This window comes from Bos taurus, chromosome 17 (assembly GCF_002263795.3).
Source record: "Bos taurus isolate L1 Dominette 01449 registration number 42190680 breed Hereford chromosome 17, ARS-UCD2.0, whole genome shotgun sequence".
Classification (NCBI taxonomy): domain Eukaryota; kingdom Metazoa; phylum Chordata; class Mammalia; order Artiodactyla; family Bovidae; genus Bos; species Bos taurus.
The window spans coordinates 40,278,257-40,300,577 of NC_037344.1; the positions used below are offsets into that span (position 1 = coordinate 40,278,257).

Below are 22,321 nucleotides of genomic sequence, written 5' to 3' on the forward strand. Positions count from 1 at the left end.
ATCAACCGTAATAACAGAAGTGCATAAAAGACTACTTTTGGAATAAGCTAAAAGCTGAGTTTAAGCTCGTAGATCAGAATAAAAATTTTTACTTAATCATTTGATATTTGTGAGAAAAAGTCTAAGCTACCAATTTGTAGTTCTGAAATGAGGTTGGGTTAAGGAATAATTTATTTTGACTCTATCAAGCGGCTTAGAGGTTATGTGCTAAGTAATTTCTTCTGGACATTCAGGGAACCACAACGGATAAACACCATGAAACTGAAGGCCACCAATGCATAAAAGAGTAACATTTTACATTAACTTTAATGTGCTGGAATTTGAAAGGATCAGTACGAGGAGCTGATACAGGAACTCTTCTCGCATTGTACATAAAGGCATATGAAAATGAAATTTCTTTACATTTTCCTATAAACATTCTCAGGGCTTGACACTGTGAGAAGTGTTGAGGTTAGAAAAAAGAACACCAAATTCTTGTCTTCGTGTTTAACGGGAGAAGACAGATGAATAGGTCAATAAACAATTAGAATATTATCAAGTGGTAAGGACCATAGCACCACTCTTCTCCAGAATTAAGCTTTATCAAGAAGTAAGTGTGCGGTCATGCAGCGAAATCAGAAGCTTGAATACAGTTCCCCAGGGAAAGCGGGCGATCTATAAGGCAGCTGAACCAGGAATCTTCGGCCTGGCCTCCTGCCACTGCTCACACAGCCAAGTAAGAGAATCGATTTAACAACACGGCCGCCACCGCACAGGGATCAGCGACTCGTCGCCGCTAGCTGCGCCGCCAGGCGGGTGCTGAGGGCCACAGTCTCCACCCTCTGACGACCCCCGACGTGAGCATTTCCAGTCCTATTTCCCAGACAAACGGATTTTCTGACAGCCGGCCCCTCGCCTGAGAGCGGAGCCCCGAGGTGGAACGGGGTGACAACCTGACAACGCTCTCCCAAAACACGAGCGACAGGAATAAAAACAACTGGGCCTGCAACTTCAGTGAACCAGAAAACAGGAAAAATCTGGCTCAGAAAGCGCAGAGGCGGCCGCGCGGGCTCAAGCGCCAGCGGACTCCAAGCGCAGCGAAGCCGGAAGTCGGGCCGCGCCGCAGGAAGTTGAGAGGCGGCGCCGGAAAGTCGGCCGTGTCCTCCGTACCCTCGCCGGAAGCAGCTCACCAGCGCCGCCGTTCTTCGCGGACCTTGTGACTTTAGGGTTCGAGCTGCACGGTGACCACGCCGGTGTTACGAGGCGGTCATACACGCGTCCTAGGGCCACAATGTCGCATCCATCCCCCCAGGCTAAGCCTTCCAACCCCAGTAACCCTCGAGTTTTCTTCGACGTGGACATCGGAGGGGAGCGAGGTGAGGAGGCGAGGCGCCCTGGGTCGGGGGTCCCTGAGGCTGGAGCGCTGCTCTGGCAGGGTGATGCTCTGAGGTGGGGGCCGGCTGCCCACACTGGGACCTGGACTGGTCCAAGCCTCCGGGCTGGGTTGCGCCCGCGACCTTGTACCGGGGCCGTGGGGCGTGGAGAAGTTTCTGGAAATTTCTGTTCGAGGAATGCTGGAAGCCTTTGGATTTATCCGTCCCGACTTGGCCGCACCTGCCCGCCACCTAGCACCGTGAAGTTAGCACAAAACGAGATGATTTTATGTTTGTAGGGCGAAAACCTGTTTTGAAAACCCCAGGTTAAGCGTCTGGTGGGCTCCCTTCACCTTGTGTCTTTTGCCACGTGATGTATGTCAGCAGTTGCCATGTTATCTGTAAATTAAAGCGACTTTTGCGTGGTTTTCTTTTTCATTTTTACTACTGATTCTTCTTTACTACTGATCCATTCAGATTGGTGGACATTTTCTCCGTTTTGGCATGGGGAGAATGAGATCTGTGTGGCGGTGTGGTTGCCTAGGCTACAGTAGCAGCTTGGAGGCGCCTCAGGTCTTGTGAATTCTCACGTTGCTTTGCAGCTTAATTGCTGCTGTTCTGGAACACGTTACAACTGCTTTAAAGGAAAACACTGAGGCCTTAAGCCTGGGACAGAGTATCTCAGCTCTGTTCAAAGAGATGAGGAAGGAGTCAAGGTATACGGGAGTTTTTGCAACAAAGACCAGGTGGTCGGAATATCGAAAAAGGATTACTGTTTATTAAAGGAAGCCAGGTATCTCTAGTTAAGGAATTTAGGGCTTTTCTCTGTATGGGAAGATGTAAGAATCTGGGCTCCCTGAAATCATTCATTTGATGTGCATCTCAGCTGTCTGGAGCCAGTATCCTGTGTTTTCTCATCCTTAGTCTCCTCAGGGTATACTGTTCAGGGTGGCTGCAGCAACTGACTGGTAGGTGGCCTTGGAAGTGGGCAGCCCGTTTGTCTCCATACTGAGTTCCCTCAGGGCTCTTCAGCAGCCTCAGGTCAGCATAATGTGATGGCTTGATGGCTGCAACAGTCTTTGTTTACTGAGAAGGCAGGCAAATACACACAGAGAGACTTAGGTGTGCATTCATTTTGTTCTGAAATTTAGTGCTAGGTTTATTGCCTGCATTAGGAATTGCCTAGAATGGCAACTTTTTCAGGTTTTGCTGCAGAGGCAGCACTAGGCAGGTTCCACAGAGCACAGAGACTACAGCTAGACCTAAAACTTGGCCAACCTGACCACTCAGAGAATATTTCATTTTCTTCTATTGGTCATTTGGTGATTTAAAATTATGCACACATGTCAGAGAAAATCAGTCAAATGATGGTGTCCTTTGTTGTTGTTGAGTCACTAAGTCTTGTCTGACTCTGTGACCCCATGAACTGCAGCATGCCAGGTTTCCCTGTCCTTCACTATCTTCCGGAGTTTGCTCAAACTCATGTCCATTGAGTCAGTGAACCCTGAATATTCAGTGGAAGGACTGATGCTGAAGATCCAATACTTTGGCCACCTGGTGCAAAGAGCCGACTCATTGGAAAATACCCTGATGCTGGGAAAGATTGAGGGCAGGCGGAGAAGGGGGCGACAGAGGATGATGGTGTCCTTATATGCTGCTAATCTTCTGGCTACTGTTTATGATCTTTTGTAAGATGTAGTAAAGTAGTTATTTTAAAGTCATCTGGATACATGATACTCAATTTAGGTAGACTGAATTAGAATATTAGAAAAATGACCAAAAAAGAAAAACTTGGTATTTTTCAGTCACCGTAATTTTACCAGTTCTGTCATGTGCTTATTTAGTTGTTTTGCATACTGACACAGTTTTATTTTTTCTTTCAGTTGGTCGAATTGTCTTAGAATTGTTTGCAGATATTGTACCCAAAACTGCAGAAAATTTTCGTGCATTGTGTACAGGAGAAAAAGGCATTGGACCCACCACTGGGAAACCTCTTCATTTCAAAGGATGTCCTTTCCATAGAAGTATGTATACATTTTGTGAATCTGATTCTTCTTAGAGGTCATTGAATCCTGTTACTTAGGGAGTTAGGGAAGAAAATACTAAGGAGAGGGTGAGAGTTAAAAATTACTATTAGTTTCAAAAGGATGCTTTAACATCTGAGACTGTAGGTCAGTTTCATTGATGTTGGGCTGTGAAAGGTGGAAGTAATTATGGCAGGGTTCTAAAGGTTTATTTATTGAGAAATGGGTTACCCTTGCTTCACCAGGATGTGGCCATGATAAACAAATAGAGCTTGGGTAGCTTGACTGCCTGGTGACAAAAAGTTATGCCTACTTCTTGAGCAGGATTGCTTGGGAAGACTGCCGCTGACTTAAAGATTCCATATTTTGGATCCCTGGTGTGACATGTGATGACAAGGTGACCTTTCACTGTGTTGTCATACTTCTGTTTAGTGATGATTTGCTGGTACTCCCCATGGAGTAGCTCCATATTTGATGAACTGCATCTTCTCACCATTTTGTCCTCAGCATCTAGTATCATTACTGAGTAGGCACTCAATATTTATTTAATGAATAAACAGATAAGTTAATTTGTAGTTATATAAGTATTTAAAGAAACTTGATTAAGAAAAAATTAACATTGATTTTAGATTACTTAAACTGTTGATTTACTTTCGTGCTTAATAAAATACCAAAATACAAGCATGTGTGTTTGTGCTTAGTCAGATCCAACTCTGCGACTCCATGGACTGTGGCCCACTAGGCTCCCCTGTCCATGGAATATTCCAAGCAAGAATACTGGAGTGGGTTGCCATTTCCTTCTCCAGGGGATCTTTGCAACCCAGGAATTGAACCTGCATCTCCTGTGTCTCCTTCTTGGCAGGTGGATTCTTTACCACTAGCGCCACTTGGGAAGTCCCAAATATAAGCACAAATTTGGGAGATATTGTAGGTTTGGTTCCAGACTACTGCAATAAAGTAAATGTTGTAATAGAGCAAATCACAAAGTTCTGGTTTCCCAGTGCCTATAAAAGTTATGTGTGCAGGATACTATAGTCTATTAAAGTGCACAGTAGCATTGTATCTGGAGAAAAATACATATCTTAATCTAATACTTTATTGCTAAAAAAGTGCCAGAACAGTTATAGTAGTAACATCAAAAATCACTGGTCACAGATCACTGTAGCAAATAATAATGAAAAAGTTTGAAATATTGTGAGAATTACCAAAATGTGACACAGAGACATGAAGTGAGCACGTGCTGTTGGAAAAATGATAGATTCGCTGATGCAGAATTGCTACAAACCTTCAAGTTAAAAAACCACAGTATCTGCAAAGTGCAGTAAATCAAGGAGTTGCCTGTATTCTAATAAAGTGTCTGTGGACAAGAGTTAACGTTGCAGACCTGAGACTGCTGTCCATAAAGTCTACTTGCAAGGGTGGAATTGCCTGAAGTCAGAGCACTTAACCATTCTCTGAATTGTAAGGTGGCTTACTCTGCTGAGACTGTACAGTTTGATTTATGCTGAACAGTTGCTTTCCTTTTGAGGATGTGGTGCAGTTTTGGTATCTGCTAGGCATAGAGTGCCTTCATGATCAGCCCCTGTAGAAACCTTGGGTGCTGAGTTTCTCATGGGCTTTCCTGGGGAGCAGCATTGTACACGTGTTGCTGCGTTTTCTTGGCTGGGGGAAGAAGGCACCCTGTGACCTTTCACATAAGGAAACACATGGATTCTTCCAGGCTCTGCCTTATCTTTTTCCTTTATTGTCCAGCTGTGTTTCCTGACCACATGAGTGTCATACAAGCAGATACAGAGTTCTGGGGAATCTGAATGTGGTGGCAGTGTTAAGTAATAACATTTGCAGAAGTAATTCCAATACAGTGTAACAGGCCTCTTGGGAATAATTGGTTTATTTAGTAGGCATTTTTGAGTAACCATTATGTGCCCAGCCATGCACATGGTTACCACGGAAGAAAAACGATGTTGCTGTTCTTAATTGTTTGCTAGAAGAGACAGATCGTTACGCTCCATATTATAAAAGAAAGGTAGAATCAAGGTACTATGGGAGAAAAGTTAGTAGATCCAGTCTTGAGGTTTGACAGTGTTGTAGGGGAGGTGCCATATGAACTAATTCTCTGAGTGTTAGTGGGGATTTGGATTGGGAAAAGCCTTTTTAAGAGCCTGGAGTCGGGTGTATAGGTGGGGAGAGCAGGAGAGAAGTTGTCTTGATCGCCACACATTCATTAGTTAACATTGCTGTAGTCATCTGTATTGTAGTTTCTAATGTTGATTTTCCTTTTTTTTAGTTATTAAGAAATTTATGATTCAGGGTGGAGACTTCTCAAATCAGAATGGGACAGGTGGAGAAAGCATTTATGGTGAAAAATTTGAAGATGAAAATTTCCATTATAAGGTAAAGTAGACAAAAATGTGTGTTGCTAACAATAAAGGTTGTCCTGTGTCTGGGATTCTTGTCAAATTAGGATAAATGCCTCAGATGTGCTTAGATTGCCTTTATTTGTGAAAGGTATCATATTTATAAATACACATCTTTAATATGAAAAAACTCTTCCAGCAATGATTTTATTGGCAAAAATACAACAGCTATTTCAGTGTGATTCAGGTTTGTACACTGCAAGTAAAGCCAATGAGTTTTCATGGGTGGCCAGCATATGGCAAAATTGTTTCCAGGAAAAATGTTCCCATTAGAGGGATGGTAAGTTGTGCATCTTTATGCCTAAATTTGAAGAGCAGCAAAACCATGGCTAGTGTCCGGGGTGTCAGGGCATTTGCAGACTAGCAGATCTCGTTAATGTCCAGGCTCCTAAGGGACCTTCGTGACGCCTGTGCCTGCTTAACTTCAGTGACCCTGGGGTCACGGTCGGGGTGTGGTATCATTCAGTCATGACAATGGACATGTAAGAGCAAAAGTAAACATGGGTTTTTGGAAATGGGGAACAGGAGCAAGGTGATTAGGATCATTTGAGAATAAACGTCATCAATGTTTTAAGCAGTTTATTTCTTGTAGCTAATATAGTCACTGGCACCAAAGAGTTTATAAAAAGGAAAGACCTTCATGATAAGGAATAAAATCTTGCCAAAAAGGCAAGATTAAGACACATAGGGCAACTGGAGAATAATGTAGAAGTGCTAAGTTGACCAATACCTGTGTATACTACAGGAGAAAGGTCTGACTCCTGTGGTCTGGATTACTAGGGAAGACATCAAGGGGGAATGGTGCATGAACTAGGGAGACTGGACCTCGCCAGGTGGCTGAGATTTGGTTAGAAGGAACTAAAATTCAGATACTTTTGAGGGAGGGATATGAGTGAAGAAGGAAGAAGGCATGAGGAGGCTGAGGAAATAAAGTTAATAATATTTAATATTGTGGGGAAAGCACCAGACTTTTGGAAGGGAGAAAGAAAGTACCACAAGGATGAAAACTCAGATTATGTGATGGAAAAGTTGATCAAAAGAAAGCAGGTAGACTTCCCTGGTGGTGCAGTGAATAAGAATCTGCCTGCCAGTGCAGGAGACACAGGTTTGATCCCCGACGTGGAAGATCCCACATGCCGCAGAGTGAATAAACGCATACGCCCAACCATTGAGCCCGTGTGCTGCACCTGGTGAGGCCTGTGCACCCAGCGCTGTGCTCTGCAGTGAGAAGCACCACCGTGAGGTGCCTGAGCACCTCAACAGAAGAGCCCACTCGCCACAAGAGAAAACCTGCACAAAAGTGACAAAGACCCAGTGCAACCAAAACAAAAATAAAATTTTAGAAAAAGAGGGGCTATTTCATGGACACGTGATTCTTCCGCACACTTGGTGGTCTTGAGAGCTGGATTAGATTTGGGTTTAGGGGTAAAAGGCATTTCAGGTAGGAGAGCTAACATGAGTGTTACACGGGTGGAGAGTAGGAAAGGACCTAACTTTGCTGACGTGGGAAGAGAGAATCATAATGTAGGCCCACAAGTGGGAACACTGTTGAGTGCCTTTCAGAAAAAAAATGCTTCAGTCATAAGAAAGGGTGAAGCAGAATTACTAGACTTCCCTCCTATGGCATCTTCATCTTAATGATGAAGTCCAAGCATGTTCCCAGTATGATCAATTTAGGAGTACCACCCCTGCCCCCACTCTTGTTTCATCTTAATTTAGTTTCATAAGCTCTCCTTAAAGTTTAAAAAGTGGTTAAGTACTCTGTTTTGTGAATTAAAGTCACACTTGATAATGAAGTAAAATCACTCTACATTATGTGCTCTAAGTGGTATTCCAGTGGTGCCCGCCCCCCTTTCTGTGAATGGTTGGTAGAGTAGAGCGGGAACTCGCATCTTGGTTTTCTTTATGGTTTATTCCCGCAGCATGACAAGGAGGGATTGCTGAGCATGGCCAACGCCGGCAGCAACACCAACGGCTCCCAGTTCTTCATCACCACCGTTCCGACTCCGCATTTGGATGGGAAGCACGTAGTGTTTGGCCAAGTGATTAAAGGAATGGGTGTGGCAAAGATTCTGGAAAATGTGGAGGTGAAAGGTGAAAAACCTGCCAAAGTGAGTAGCAAGATGGTAATATTATCTTAGCTGCTGGATTAGAGAAGCGTGAATAAAAGGGTGATTGTTAAAAAATGTCCAGAAGGCTCTTGTTCTAGAAGCCTGTACCTGCCACTTTTTCTTTGAAGCTGTTTTCTATTGTGGGAAAGATGAGGGCAGTTTAAAAAGAGACTTTATTATTTTAACTTCAGTCTTGCTGATCTTGATAACTGAAGTCTCCTACGCCTGTAGAACTTGCGTCGGTGTGTGTACGGGTGCAGAGTACAGAGCGAGCGGGAACCCAGGAGTCCTCTGGCCTCCTCTGCCATGTAACTTGTGGTCTAGGCTTGCTCCTGTGATTTCACTTTCCTCGGCCTGATTGCTCATCCCATAGAAATCACTTAAGGGTTTGGACTAGATCCTGTCACTGCAAAGATCCTTGTGTTCCACATGTCTGTGGATCAACACAGCCATCACAGGCACCTGCATCCACAGGGTTGGGAGTGGAAACTGGAGAGTCAGACCTGCGGGAGGTGTGCTGTCACTCAGTGTGCGAAGGAAAGAGTCAGTTGAAAGCATGTGCAACACCTAAGGGAATGGTGACACCGTCCACTCACTCTTTGTGCACTGAGTTACTGGCTGCGGTGAGTGCTTCCGTAGCACGGGGCGTGGCTGTGCCCCTACCAGTGTGCTGCGCCTGCCAGGAAGCGACGTGGACAGTCGTGCACATGGCTTGCGGCTGTAGAGCTTTTAAACCCAGACCTTTGAAAAATCATCACTAATGTAGGAGTGCGCTTCTACAATTGAGGGTTATTTTTACAGTTGTGCGTTATTGCAGAATGTGGAGAACTGAAAGAAGGGGATGATTGGGGAATATTCCCAAAGGATGGATCTGGTGACAGTCACCCAGATTTCCCCGAGGACGCAGATGTGGATTTAAAAGATGTGAGTAGCTTAAGATTTGGGGCTTTCCTGGTGGCTCAGATGGTAAAGAATCTGCCTGCAATGCAGCAGACTGGGGTTGGATACCTGGGTTGGGAAGATGCCCTGGAGAAGGGCATGGCAACCCACTCCAGTATTCTTGCCTAGACAATCCCACGGACAGAGGAGCTCGGTTGGCTACAGTCTACTCAAAGAGTCAGACATGACTGAGCAGCTAAAAACACTTTCAGATTGGCCAAACTGCTAAAAAAAAATTTAGTACTAAAATTTTTAAATTTTACTTATTTATCGGCTATGCTGTGTGGCACGTGGCATCCTCGCTTCCCGACCAGGAGTGGAACCATGCCCCCTGCAGTGGAAGCACAGAGTCCTGACCACCACCAGGGAATTCCCAGTGCTAAAATTTTGAGCCTTTTGTCAGTCTGTCTTAAAGATAGAACTTGGGACTAAACTGCATTACATACTCAAACCCCACATATTTGTATTCTTTCTTTTTTACAGGTAGATAAAATTTTATTAATATCAGAAGACTTAAAAAACATTGGAAATACGTTTTTCAAATCCCAGAACTGGGAGATGGCCATTAAAAAATACACAAAAGTTTTAAGGTAATAAAACGTTTTTAATAAATTGCATTTAAGAACTTACAAATTGAATTACAAAGTGAAATTCAAGAGTTGCTTTTTGTATTTTTGGCCTACTACTTGCAGAGTAACCAGGTATATTGAAATTTTAGTTGCCTACAGATTCTTAATTGAAAAATTTCAGAATATGGAAAAATTAAGAATAGTACATGAACACTCATGTACCTTTATCTGCATTCACCAATTTTTAACTTCTGCCACGTGTATTTTTGCAGAATCATTTTGAAAGGAAGTTGTGGATACCATGACACTTTACCCCTTAATATTTTAGCAAGTATCAGTATTTCCCCCCAAATGAGGACATTTTCTACTTAGCCTAATGCATCAAAACATCTTCCAAATATAGATACACTGTTATCTACTATGTAATCCATATGCAAATATGCCCAGTTGTCTCAAAATTTTTTTTAACTCCAGTATCCATTGTATCATTTGTTTGTATGTCTCTAAGGCTTCTCTAATCTTTAATGTCCACGTTTTTTAAGTCATTTCCATTTTGTGGAGTCTACGCCAGTTGTCTTAGGGAATATCACCTGTATGTGTTTATTGCTTTCTCCAGATTAGTTTGAGGTTAAATATTTTAGCAAGAGGATAGTTGATGTGTCTATACCCTATGCATCATGTCCTGAAGGCACATGGCAGTTCGGCTTACCTTGAGTTCTGGCACTTGGTTAAAGTGGTGTTAGTCATACGTCTCTATTACAAAAGTGCCTTTACCTTTTAAATAAATAAGACGTCCTCTGTGAAGTGGTGCTGTGAGATTGTATGACTAAGTTTCTAGGAATTCATCCAGTGGTCTCAGCATCACTGAAGACCTTTGCCTGAATCAGTTACTGCATTGAGGCTTGCAGAACTGTGATTTTCTGATTTTACCAGTCATTCTGCAGTTACTAGCTATCATTCTGTTTGAAAGGACTCCTTACCCTTTTTAGTATCACTATAGATCTGTGGGTTATTTTTCTTTCAGTTCAGCCTATTATACTGTTCCCATCATTCTTTCTGATGCTGTAAGGTTTCGGATTTGCCCAGTGGAAGCCCCTTGGCTGCACCCATCTGACGTGTTCCTCTTAGTCTGTGAGCACTTGCCCGCTTTCTGCCACAAGATGGTCCAGGCTCATCTTATATTTAACCTCATGTCCAGATCTGAATTTCTCTCAGGAGCCCAGATTCTTTTCATTGAGGGAGACTAGGGACTAGACTGTCGGACCAGGTACATGTATTGTTTCAGGGCCCCTTTCACGGGAACTACAGTAAAAGATGAGTCAGCGTTACCGCTGCAGGTTTCCTCATCTTTCCCAGTCCTCTCCTGCTATGACAACCTTAGTTCCAAACCTAATTATATTGGAAAGTGGCTGATAAAAACCTTAATTTTACAAATAGAAAAGTGTTAATAGTATATATAATCTTTAGGTTTGGGGATTGTTTTTAAGTTGGTGTTTTTGAACATTTTGGGGAAAAAAGTTGGAACAAAAAAATCTTCTAAAGGAAAGCATTTAATAAAAAGATGGTGGTCATTAAGAATATTAATATTAGCATCGGTGAACTTTTATATCAAAACTGACGAGTTATGAGTGAGTCACAGGCAGAGTGTCTTAATGGGGTGTTGCTTGCTGCTTGTACGGGGGTGTTCTCTAGGTATGTGGAAGGTTCCAGGGCTGCTGCTGAGGACGCAGATGGAGCAAAGCTGCAGCCTGTCGCTTTGAGCTGCGTGCTGAATATTGGCGCCTGCAAACTGAAGATGTCTGATTGGCAGGGCGCAGTCGATAGCTGTTTGGAGGTGAGTCTGTTGATGTTCTTACATCTGAATATTTGGATCTCAGTTCTTCCTCTCAAACCATTCATTTAGCTTATAACACGAGATCACTTAACTTCCATGAAGATACTTTCTCAGCTCATTTATTGACTATTGAGCACCTATTATGTGCCGGACATTGGAAGATAAACCCAGGAATGGCTAAGAATGTGGCTGTGGAGTTAGTCAGCAGACATGGCTTTTCTCTTAGACCACTGTCACTTTTTTATTTTGAGGAGGTTCTTAATTTTAGAGTCTTAATTTCTTTGTGTTAAGTGGAAATACTGCTTTCCTCCTGGGATTGTTATAAAGACTGTGTTATGTGTGTAAAGCATTTTAAGCGCAATGTTGGGCACAGATTAAGCAGCTGATAGGCGCTTAGGTGTTTTGGTTGAAAGACCCTCCCGTCAAGGAATTTACTTGGTGGGAGAGGGAGTCAGTTTCAGTTTAGAGTTGTCAGGACTCTTCTGGGGGGATGAGTGCTGTTGGAACACACAGGAAGGCTGCCTGCCTTCACGGGGATGTCAGCAGTGCTGATGGAGAGCTGGGAAGTGGCCCCACTCCCCCTTAGGCACAGCAGTTAGGACAGTGTGTGTGATCAAGTTTTTCAAACGAGAACATACATTTCAGAAAGACCACCTCCAGTCATTTTTATGTATATTGCCCATTAATTGGTGTACACAGGTCAGCTATGCCCGAGCAAGTAGAAATGAAATGAGGTCCCAATTTATGGGGTAGGTGGAATAAGATGTAAGAGTATATTTAGAAGGGAGTAGGCAGCAGAAGACAAGGTGGTTCTTCACTCTGGATTGCTTTTTTGACCTTTGTGAGGCAAGTAATATACCCTTTTCAGTAAAATCTGAGTGCTGACCTTTAAAAGATGTTAAATAAATATATTATTTTTAAAACGTTTGTTTCAGAGGAGAAGCCTATTAAGTTACTCATGTTCCTGCAAAAAACCTAGATGTCAGCTTAAATGAGTATATACAAATTTTTATTCAGAATATTTTTTCCTATCAGCTAGGGCCCAAACAGAAGATTTGGGCCCTAGTAATTTCTGTAGAGAAAGTTTACTGTAAAATAGATATAAGGGGGAATTGGAGTAATGGAGGTTGGCTAGTAAAGAGAACCCTGAGGAATATGGCCACAGCAGGTATATATGTATTTATATGTGCATCTGTATGTATAACATAGGAGTGCCCACTCCCTCTGGGCTGGGCTGAGATCCAGAGTCCTTGCGGAGGGGATGGCCTTGCCTCACTGGATGGCAGGGAGGTTGGGTGCTTGAGGAGCCCGCAGGCAGGAGCCTGGAAGGGACAGAGGTTTCTTGCCCATGTCCCCTTAGCGCCCTCTGCTGACCAAACAACATGTCAGCAGGCAGAGGAGGCTCTCCAGGGTCTAGCGTTGTTGTCACAAAGCAGTGAAGAATTGATTTGGAGCTGACAGGCAGTAAATTGAAATCTAAGATACATATTTAGTATTTAATGTTTGGATAAAAAAAAAACAAAAACTGATTTTATAATTTTTTTGTAGGCCCTTGAAATAGACCCATCAAATACCAAAGCACTGTACCGTAGAGCCCAGGGATGGCAAGGATTAAAAGAATATGATCAAGCATTGGTAAAACTTTGTTCTAAATTTTAATTAAAAAAAAAAAAAAGCAAACCACTTTCATGAATCATAATCTATTATTTCTTTTTTTTTCTCTCCCAATTAAAAGGCTGATCTTAAGAAAGCTCAGGAAATAGCACCAGAAGATAAAGGTAAGTTGGCAGTTTTTGGAGTGAAAGTTCACTTTGTCTTTTAAGAATTTATGTTTGTGAGCCATTGTACCCTTTGCCATTAAAGAGTTTTATTTGTTAAGCAGATAGTACAGAACGCCTGTTATGGGGCCAGGCTCCAATCACACTGCAATGAACGAGTCAGGGCCCTGCCTTCAGCTTAGTCTAGTCTCTGTCCACAACACCCATTTGCACGTATCTGGACTATTTGCTTTACTGTCCGGTAATGCTAGATGAAGGAGCAGCATTAGAAAGTCGTATTTATGGCAGATTTAATTAATGTTTGGGACCATTCCTTAAGCTGAATGTGGACATATCCCAAATAGCTACTGGATATGTTGTAGGAAAGTTTTGGAAAGCTGTGACAAAAATAAGCTTCTTTCCCAATAAACCAATTACAAATAGTGATCATCAGTCTAGATATTGAAATATATCTTGAGTCTTTTGCTAAAAGGAAACAGGGGAGGCACTTTGGAGCCGCCTCTAACGGAAGGGAGAAGGCACATCTGTGTGTAATTGTTAGTTCTCTTGGTGGACAGTCTTCTAAATTATGCTCTGTTAATAGGGCTCAGTTACTCTTCAGGAGAAGAGTTTTATCTTTTTTTTTTTAAACCATACTAAAGCATCAGTTTGGTCAACGTAATTTTTTGGATGTTTTGAGAAATAACTTACATTCCATATTTATTTTGCAGCGATCCAGGCAGAATTGCTGAAAGTCAAGCAAAAGATAAAGGCACAGAAAGATAAAGAGAAGGCAGCTTATGCAAAAATGTTTGCCTGATGAGGAATTCAGTTTTGCTTAAGTGTGTGTTTATTGTATGAGCGAGGAGCAGTTTAATGGTTTGTCTGTTCTGTGATCCCTCCTGTGCTCCCTCTGATACTTCGGTTCCCTGTGTTTACAGTCCAGGAATATGGATAGGGACTTCCTGTTTAACACACCAGTGTTACAAACTACAATGGCGTCGATTCCCTCTTCAGTGACTCTCTGCGTTATTCAAAGGATAATGGTGTTTCCAGCTTGTTTTTAAACTCCTAAAGACACATCGTGTTTGAATAAACAGACAAAAGCTTGAGTCTGTGTATTGTTTTTCTCAGTTCTTTGATGCGCCTCTCTGCAGTACAGGCTCTGAGCTGGCAGGCATCTCTAAAGGGTCAGACGTTACTGTCTCAGCTACTCAGTTCTGCACTTGGAGCTCAGAAGCAGCCACTGACAGCATGTAAGCCAGGAGGCGTTGCTGGCTCCATAACACTGTTTGTAAGAGTGGTGGGCTGGATGCCAGCCTCTGGTCTACAACGTAATACACACTTTATGTGAAGTGTTGAACTTGACAAGTCAAACGTACATTACAGGCTAATGGTGTATCTTGCTTTTGGTGCTGAATCTTGGAAGAATTGGAGATGTAAATAGATGCTTCAGCACTTAACAAAGTTTTATTTAAGAGAAATATTCATAATCTTTATGGGACAATTGTAGTATAAAATGATTTCACTGGTAATTATTGTTTGAATACTGATCACTAATATATAGTAAGATATTTTGATACCTGTGAACTTCCAAATACTGGAAGTTAGTTTGCCATTTGTTTTAGAGACCCTGAAGCCAGCTGCAGTTTACATTCCGTTGTATGCAGGGCCTCCCCCGCCTTCAGGTACCACCCAGTTAATGTTCTGACTTGGATCCTTAATATCACATGTTTTACAGTGCACACAGTTCTGAGCATTTATCTGTAGCCGAAATCCATCACCTTGTTCCACAGGGACAAATTCATAAACTCCTGTGAGGAAAAATAGACAACATGGTGCAGTAGCTGACTTCAAAGTAGAAGCCGAGGTCCTGGAGGAACTAGCCACAGAAACCCACAAGGTTTGCTGATAGAACATTTACCCACAGAGAATATTATAAAGATCTGGGTATGTGCATTTGCTATTGTTTTAAATCAGATACGATAAAAGCAGAAGGTGTGGTAGCATGTGGTTGAGTTGGTGTAACTACCGAGGGAAATCTTCATTGAGCAGTTTCTGAATGTGATGTTATACATAGGCCTGCACAGGAGACACCACAAGACAAAAGTAAGAGTGCATCCTGGGGGCTGTGTTTTCAGTGTATGTGGCAGTTACAGTGTTGCTATCTGAGCCTTCAGTCAGTCACAGTAGTAACATCAGAGATCACTGATCTCAATATCAAATATAATGAGGAAGTGTGGAGTTTTGCACGAATTTCATGTGCCATGTGAAATGAGCAAATGCTGGGAAAATGGCACCAGTCAGCTTGTTCAATGCACGATTGCACAGATGTTCAATTTTAAAAAGCGCAACATCCGCCAAGTGCAGTAACATGAGATCTGTTCATATGTATGTGGCTACGGCTGCCAAGATCAGCTCTTACCCTCAGTTTACAAGCCACTGAGATTACAGGGTTAGGAGCGAAAGTCAGAGACGGTCACAGCCCTCCCCTTGTCCAGAGTACACTGGTTTTCACACACCTGAGTACTGTCTGTCTCACCACCACTGGAGGCCAGTTCCTACTATAATTCTAGTTGAAAGCTTAGCACTAAAAGATAACAGTATCCACGATGGATTTAAAGTCTGGAAGCATTTGCCTCGGCTGCATGTGGCCAAAATCTAGTATTTTAGGATATCTACATACATACCATATGTGTATATGTGCGTGTGTATGTCAGCATAGAAGCCAGTCAATCCTAAAGGAAATCAGCCCTGAACATGCACTGGAAGGACCGATGCTAAAGCTGAAGCTCCAATACTTTGGCTACCTGATGTGAAGAGCTGACTCACTGGAAAAAACCTTGATGCTGGCAAAAGGAGAAGAGGGTGGCAGAGATGGTTAGACAGCATCACTGACTGGATGGACATGCATTTAAGCAAACTGGGAGATAGTGAAGGACAGAAGCCTGGTGTGCTGCAGTCAATGGGGTAACAGACACGAGTTAGCAACTTAAACACATGATGGGTATACACACATATGGACGGGAGCAGCTCTGACAAAAATGGTTTTTAAGTCGCATGAATATGGAGAGAGATGTTTGGTGCTTTTTCCCACAACTCTCACCTTGGGCTGAGGGTAAACAATTTTTCTGAGAAATGCCATCTAAATTAGGCTTAAGAAATCCCTACTCTAAACTGCTAATGAGAGTAAGAACCGGAAGAATAATGGTTTTCGAAAGGAATCTAGATGTAGGAGTCGTTTACAATTTCTAAGCAATAGGAGGAGAAATTTCTTAAAATAATGGAAGCCTGTTTTTGATGTGTTAAAGCAGATACTCGGAGCACATGTGGAAATGAACGTACTAACCTGCAGGGCAGAATCGCTGCTCAGGCCCGTCATATATGGACAGGTTTCTGTTGACAGGCACGCTGTCGTCTTTCAAGGTCAGATGTGCTGGCTGGTCGTGTTCATGGTTGGTACCACTCAGAGCCACGGATGACAGAAGGTCAAAACTGATCTGCCCGTCTGGTTTTGGGTACTCAATGGGTGTGCAGTCCTTGGCTGGCTTGAGCTTATCTGAGTCAGACCCTTCCAAAGTTTTGAGGAAGATTTTTAGTAAAAACAGAACTAATTTTAAAGTACTTCCTTAGACACTTAATACCTTGTAAATATAATACTGAAGAAGCAAGATTTTAGCTCTCTTAAAACAATACCCTGTTCTCTTAACAACACTGAATTAATTTCTCTCATATGGCAAGTTTAGAACAGTAAAGAAAATTCTTCTTCCGACTGACTGGATCCCGTTCCTGAGTTAATGACTAACGCTTATGCTCACAGGGGCCAGAATTACCTTTATGTTTCAGAGTCCAGGGCTCCATCCCCCTGAATATCCAGTAGAAGATTCCAGTGTAAATCATCCCTCCGTACACACCCAGGATGCTGTGGCAGGACGGTCGGATGTTCCTGACAGCATAGAGCTCTTTCCACACCCACGACTTCTTCAAATTGTCCTCGTACTCAGTTACATCAAGCCCTTTTTATTAAAAAAAAAAAAAAAAAAATAGTGTTAAATTGCCTCAAGGAGTCTTACTGTCAAGGTACTTGGCTACCAAAATAAGTGATGCATCTTACGTAATTACAAAAAGCAGGTGGTCGTGTAAGACTACACTTGAGGAATCTTTTGTACATAAATGTTGACATCATCCAAAAAGAACCCATTTGATGTGGTGTTAACAGGCAAGGCAGTAAGGCCAAACTGGTAGCATGGGAAATAAGTTTTAAAATTCAGTGAACCTGAAAAGGAAGCTAAGAGAGCTTATGCTACTTATGAAAGTGAGAAATCTCAGAACTGATCAGCGAAGCCCTCCTACCTGCTATGGGTTGCACTGTACCCACCCCGAAAAGCCTTTTGATGTTGTAATCCTGAGGTGTCTCAGACTGGGTCACACTGGGTTGTCTCAGATGGAGTCAGAATAGAGTCACTGCTTGTGTGATGAGTTAAAACGAGGTTATATTGGAGTGGACTGGGCCCTCAGTCCAATGATTGGTGTTTTAACAAGATGACACACACAGAGAAGACTTCAGAGGAAGCCAGGGCAGAGGCTGGAGTTGCCGTGCCAGGAGCCAAGAATGCCAGGGGCTCCCGGAAGCTGGAAACCAACCTGGAGAGGGAGTGGTCCTGCCAACACCTTCACTTCGAGTTGCTGGTGTGGGGAACTGAGAATAATCAAGCCGCGCAGTCTGTGGTGCTTTGTTGTGATAGCCCTAGGAAATGACTGCCTGCTGCTGCTACTGCTGCTGCTAAGTCGCCTCAGTTGTGTCTGACTCTGTGCGACCCCATAAACGGCAGCCCACCAGGCTCCCCTGTCCCTGGGATTTTCCAGGCAAGAACCCTGGAGTGGGTTGCCATTTCCTTCTCCAATGCATAAAAGTGAAAGTGAAGTCACTCAGTCGTGTCCGACTCTTCACAACCCCATGGACTGTAGACTACCAGGCTCCTCCATCCATGGGACTTTCCAGGCAAGAGTACTGGAGTGGGGTGCCATTTCCTTCTCCAATGACTGCCTGACAATACCTAAAGCTCAGGGCTTGCATTTAACCTCTAGCTGGATGTCTTAGTTCTGGTTACCTCTTGTGAGATCCACAGTGAGCAGCTCCACTGCTCCACCTGGTCTCGGTGACCTGCTCACTCCACCCTTCCGGTATGCAACGCTGTGTGCAGTGAGAGCATCCTTGGGACACACCCTTGGTGAGGATTCTGTCCCCTGCAGTTTCTCCCCCGCCCCCCTGCCCAGGCCTCCACGCCTCCAGGACACCTGAAGGTACAACCTCCTGGGCAAGCATCAAGTTACTAGACTCTGGACTATGGCGTAAATCAAGTATTGAGTTGCTACTGTTGTTTGCGGTTCACAGGGAATGAAGCCCCTGCTCTTGATTTTCCATCCAGGAGGCAGGAGATAAAGTTGATCAATTCGGCTGAAAGGTGGAAAATACCATACGGAAAGAGGGGCTGGGGCTGGGAGTGCTGTGTGTGTACATATGTGTGTATACATATGTGTGTGTACACAGTGTATGGATCAACATGGAGCCACTAGAGAGATCTGAGCAAAGGTGCAGGGAACTCAGGGGTGCCTGGCGCTCCCAGGACCTGGGAAGCAGCAACAGGACCAGAAAGGACAGTGAAAGGAGGTGAAGGCCAGAGGGGTGGGGCAGGTCCTGCTGTTCTTGGGGAAGAGATGAGACTGCCTGAGAAGAGGCTGTCCTCGGATGAACGGTCTCCTGAGGGGTCCTTGGGCCAGGCCTGTGGAGCCTGCAGCCATGACTCCTCTGCCTGCCCAGGAACAAACACTTGGGGGTGCTGGCGAGGGTCTCCCTGGGCGTGTGTGTGATGTGACGTGGGGCCCTCATGCTGATCGTGTTCCTGGGGCCAGGACACCACAGGCACTGCTCCACTTTCCACGTTCATAAACTAGAAGGTGGCCGTACAAACCTCGCTCACTGTGAGTGGGCCATAGGTTTCTTTGCCCAGCACGCATCTTAGTGCTTTGTGTAAAGGGACAGACACAGTAAGCATCTTCCAGTATCCAGTGAAATAGACATAAAGACAAGATTCTTAATTGTATTTACTGTCCTCCTCCATGTGCACACTGAGTGTATGTTTAAATAGCTTCTTTTTAAATGTCTCTGTGAAGAACCTGAGAATACATAGGAAGTTCTTACCTATCGTCTTTGATTGGAGATTTTCATTAGTTAGTTGATTAAAAATAGATTCTGCTGCCAAAATACCACTTTTCATTGCTGTGTGAGTGCCTTTGATCTTGGGAACATTCATGAAACCAGGGCTACAACCAATAAGTAAACCCCCAGGGAAGGTGAGCTTTGGTATACACTGAGGAAAGAAAGAAAGTGCATTTGTTAGCTCAGATTCAACAAACACTCTAAAACTAAATACTCCATACTATAGCCTCTTTTAAAGCTGTAGAGAAAAACTGAAAAAAAAAAATTACATGAAAATGAATACTGTTAAAGGAAAAATCGGAGCAAAAGCAGTTTCCCCTTCCCTGAAAATGAGGATCAGAACTGTCAATCTTTTTCTATTAAGGATTCTCCCATCTCCCTCCCCATGACTGACCCACATGAGACGTATGTAAGACAGAGCTTCAGCACTTAAATAAAATGTTGTTTATACATATCCATGTCATAATTAAAAGTATTCTCTAAACCTGAAAGACTATTACGTAAATTGTGATTTGCTTTTATAGCCATTCTGGGTAACACAGGATTTACCAAGAATGTTATCTTAACTCTACGTGCCCTTTTGTCTTACCTTGATGTTCAGGGATGGAAACCTAGATTGTAATCATGGCATCACCACTATTAGCTACCACCCTAAATAATATATTTTACTTAACCTAAGAGTAAACTGAATTTCCGAAATAAATCTTAAGACGACTGTGTGGACCTCAGTATACATTTCTGATGAAAAACAATGTAATCAAAGGTGGTGATGTTTTGGTTTAGTCCCGTAATGTAGCAGCTAAGTTGTAGATAGTTAGCACAGGGAAAATGTACTGTAATCTAATCTACAGAGTAAAAATGAAAAAACAGACAGTGGCTCTTTCCTCGTCATGTATTATTTCCTTCTCTGGAACCTTCCTAAAGAACGCCATGAGTCTGCTGAGAAAGCGGTGGGTGGTGACAGTCTGCCAGATGAAGCTGACAGGGACCCCGAGGACACCAGCTGCCACACCGACGGCATGCCGCCCCAGCTACTGGCAGTTACTCAAGTCTAACCTTGAGGGAGAGGCGGTAACAAGCCAAGGGAGTGCTGGCAAAAGAAGGGCTGGGCCAGGGCCTTTCACAGTACGTGTGGGGGTCACTGTATGACGGGGGTTCTCAGACCAACTCAGTATCAGAACCACAGAGACAAAAGAGCACAAAATCAGGATCACAGAGCAGACAACACAAAGAATGCCAGGGGCTGAAAACAGAGATGACGGTCAGGAACCTGGATTATGACAATGCTTTTCTCAAATAAGGCTGTGGCCTTGCTATTCCTAAATTTGATTCAAGAACCAGAAGACTGAAGTTTAATAAAAGGACATGGATTGCTAGTGTAAATTCTCCCAATGGGCGCTTAAGTCTTATGGCCCAAGGGAAATGCGTGTTTTCCAGTTCTGGGAGGACCCCAACCTGTGTGGGAGGAGTTACTGGCAGCTGAGCATCTTGTTAAGGAGCTAGGGGCCCAGGAAAACTCGTACTGAGAAATGTATCCTGGGACAACTGTTGAATAGGGCTAAATAATTAGAAAGCTTTGGTACAGACTGAGGAAAGAGAAATAAAAAGTCATGTAATACTTGTTATACTCAAAATAATACTTGTAATACTCAAAATAAAATCCAATGTTCTAAATTTTTGCGTCTTAAGGGTCTTCAAAAACTTAATGGGAGTTTCCGAATCTCTGACTAATTAAATCAGAAAACTTAGGTAAGAAGTGTGCGTGTGTGCAGGGCAGGGGCGGATCATCTCTTCCTGCCCATCTAAAGATCGTCTGGGACGCTGAAGTGAACAGGCAGATGATGTAAATACGAATCTGTATGTACTGCTGAGTATACAGAAGCCTTTGTACTAGAAATGAAAGAGCAGCATTAGGGTGGCAGTAGCTATTGTGGACATTATTCAAAAGAGTTTAATGGGCTTGAACACAGGGAATTTAACAAAAATTACTGCGAATGAGTAACTACTCTAGAAATAAAAACCTCATGAGAGGTAATCCTGTAGCAATGGAACTTAGGGACTGTTATTTTAGAACTCTAGCAATTCCATTCATAATTTGGTTGTGATTTTACTTGACTTTATGCATGTATTTAGAACTTCACTTAAGGTTAAGTTAACTTTTCTCAATTTTCTATGCTCTATTTGTTACTTTTACAATAGATTAAAAAAGATACCCAATTTCTGAAGTAGTTCTAATTTTGAACATGTACTACAATAGGACAAATAAGGGTAAAAACTTAACAGAGGTCATTTAAGGGCATGGATATTACTAGGTAGTTGAGAAGAATTAATTACCTTTGCTGAAAACTACTATTGTCCTTGACTTTGCTGGCAGCTAGCTAAGGAATAAAGGAGAAGATCTTGTTTAAATTTTCTGGTTAAAAACAAACCAACAAACAAAAAAAGGCCCATGAATTTTTCTCTAGGAACAAGTATATCCTTAAGACCAAATCCATGGTATAATTTATTTAACTCTGGTGCGGTAGGTACAGTTTTATAAATACTAGACTGCTTTGCTTGGTTACTTAAATTTTCTCCCTATGAGATAACCTTCTATTGTTTACCTAGAGTTGTGACCTCATGTTTCAACGTTGCATTCACCAATACAGAAATAAGGAATAAAAAAGAAGGCAGAGTTACCTGAAGGCCACCTTCATTGAGTGCTCTGGCTCCATAGGCAATCCTTTTCCCACCTTCCAATGTTGGCTGGATGCTGGGGTGGTGTTTCCACCTTTGAAACTCTCTAAATGGACTGAGGTACGGGTTTTGATAGTCCAGACCAACCTTAAAATGTTTATATTTAAATAAGACATTGCTATTTCAAATTATATCAAGATGAAGTATGGGCAATTATTTATCAGAAAACATATACATTAAAATTCTTATTCTCAAAGGACTTAGAGAAATATATGCAATGATCCAAATTTAATTAAATAATTGGAATAAAATCTCTTTGGAAAAGAAGGGCAAACAATACATGTCATGTTTTTATAACTTGCAAAACTTAAAATACTTAGAACATACTAATAAATCACTGTACTCTCTAAGTCAAAATTAAA

At 42.7% G+C, this 22,321-nt stretch overlaps 2 protein-coding genes across 3 annotated transcripts in view; one reads left to right on the forward strand and one right to left on the reverse strand.

Moving 5' to 3' along the window:
• Positions 1 to 1,195: 1,195 nt before the first annotated feature.
• PPID (peptidylprolyl isomerase D) lies at positions 1,196 to 14,115 on the forward strand. Its single transcript, NM_174153.3, is given in 10 exon segments — positions 1,196 to 1,355; positions 3,236 to 3,376; positions 5,664 to 5,770; positions 7,716 to 7,904; positions 8,706 to 8,828; positions 9,327 to 9,433; positions 11,105 to 11,246; positions 12,795 to 12,881; positions 12,982 to 13,024; positions 13,735 to 14,115. Coding segments are annotated over 10 exon segments (1,113 nt in total). The 5' UTR covers positions 1,196 to 1,270; the 3' UTR covers positions 13,824 to 14,115.
• Positions 14,116 to 14,447: 332 nt separating this feature from the next.
• Positions 14,448 to 22,321, reverse strand: part of ETFDH (electron transfer flavoprotein dehydrogenase) — a 44,374-nt gene continuing 36,500 nt past the window's right edge. Inside the window, exons 9-13 of one of the 2 annotated variants that reach the window (XM_010813805.4) lie at positions 21,903 to 22,046; positions 19,206 to 19,374; positions 16,837 to 17,019; positions 16,353 to 16,574; positions 14,448 to 14,817 (exon numbers count right to left, since the gene is read on the reverse strand). In XM_010813805.4, the coding sequence (XP_010812107.1) occupies positions 14,654 to 14,817; positions 16,353 to 16,574; positions 16,837 to 17,019; positions 19,206 to 19,374; positions 21,903 to 22,046 (882 nt within the window). In that variant the 3' untranslated portion in view covers positions 14,448 to 14,653. 2 annotated transcript variants of the gene reach the window in all.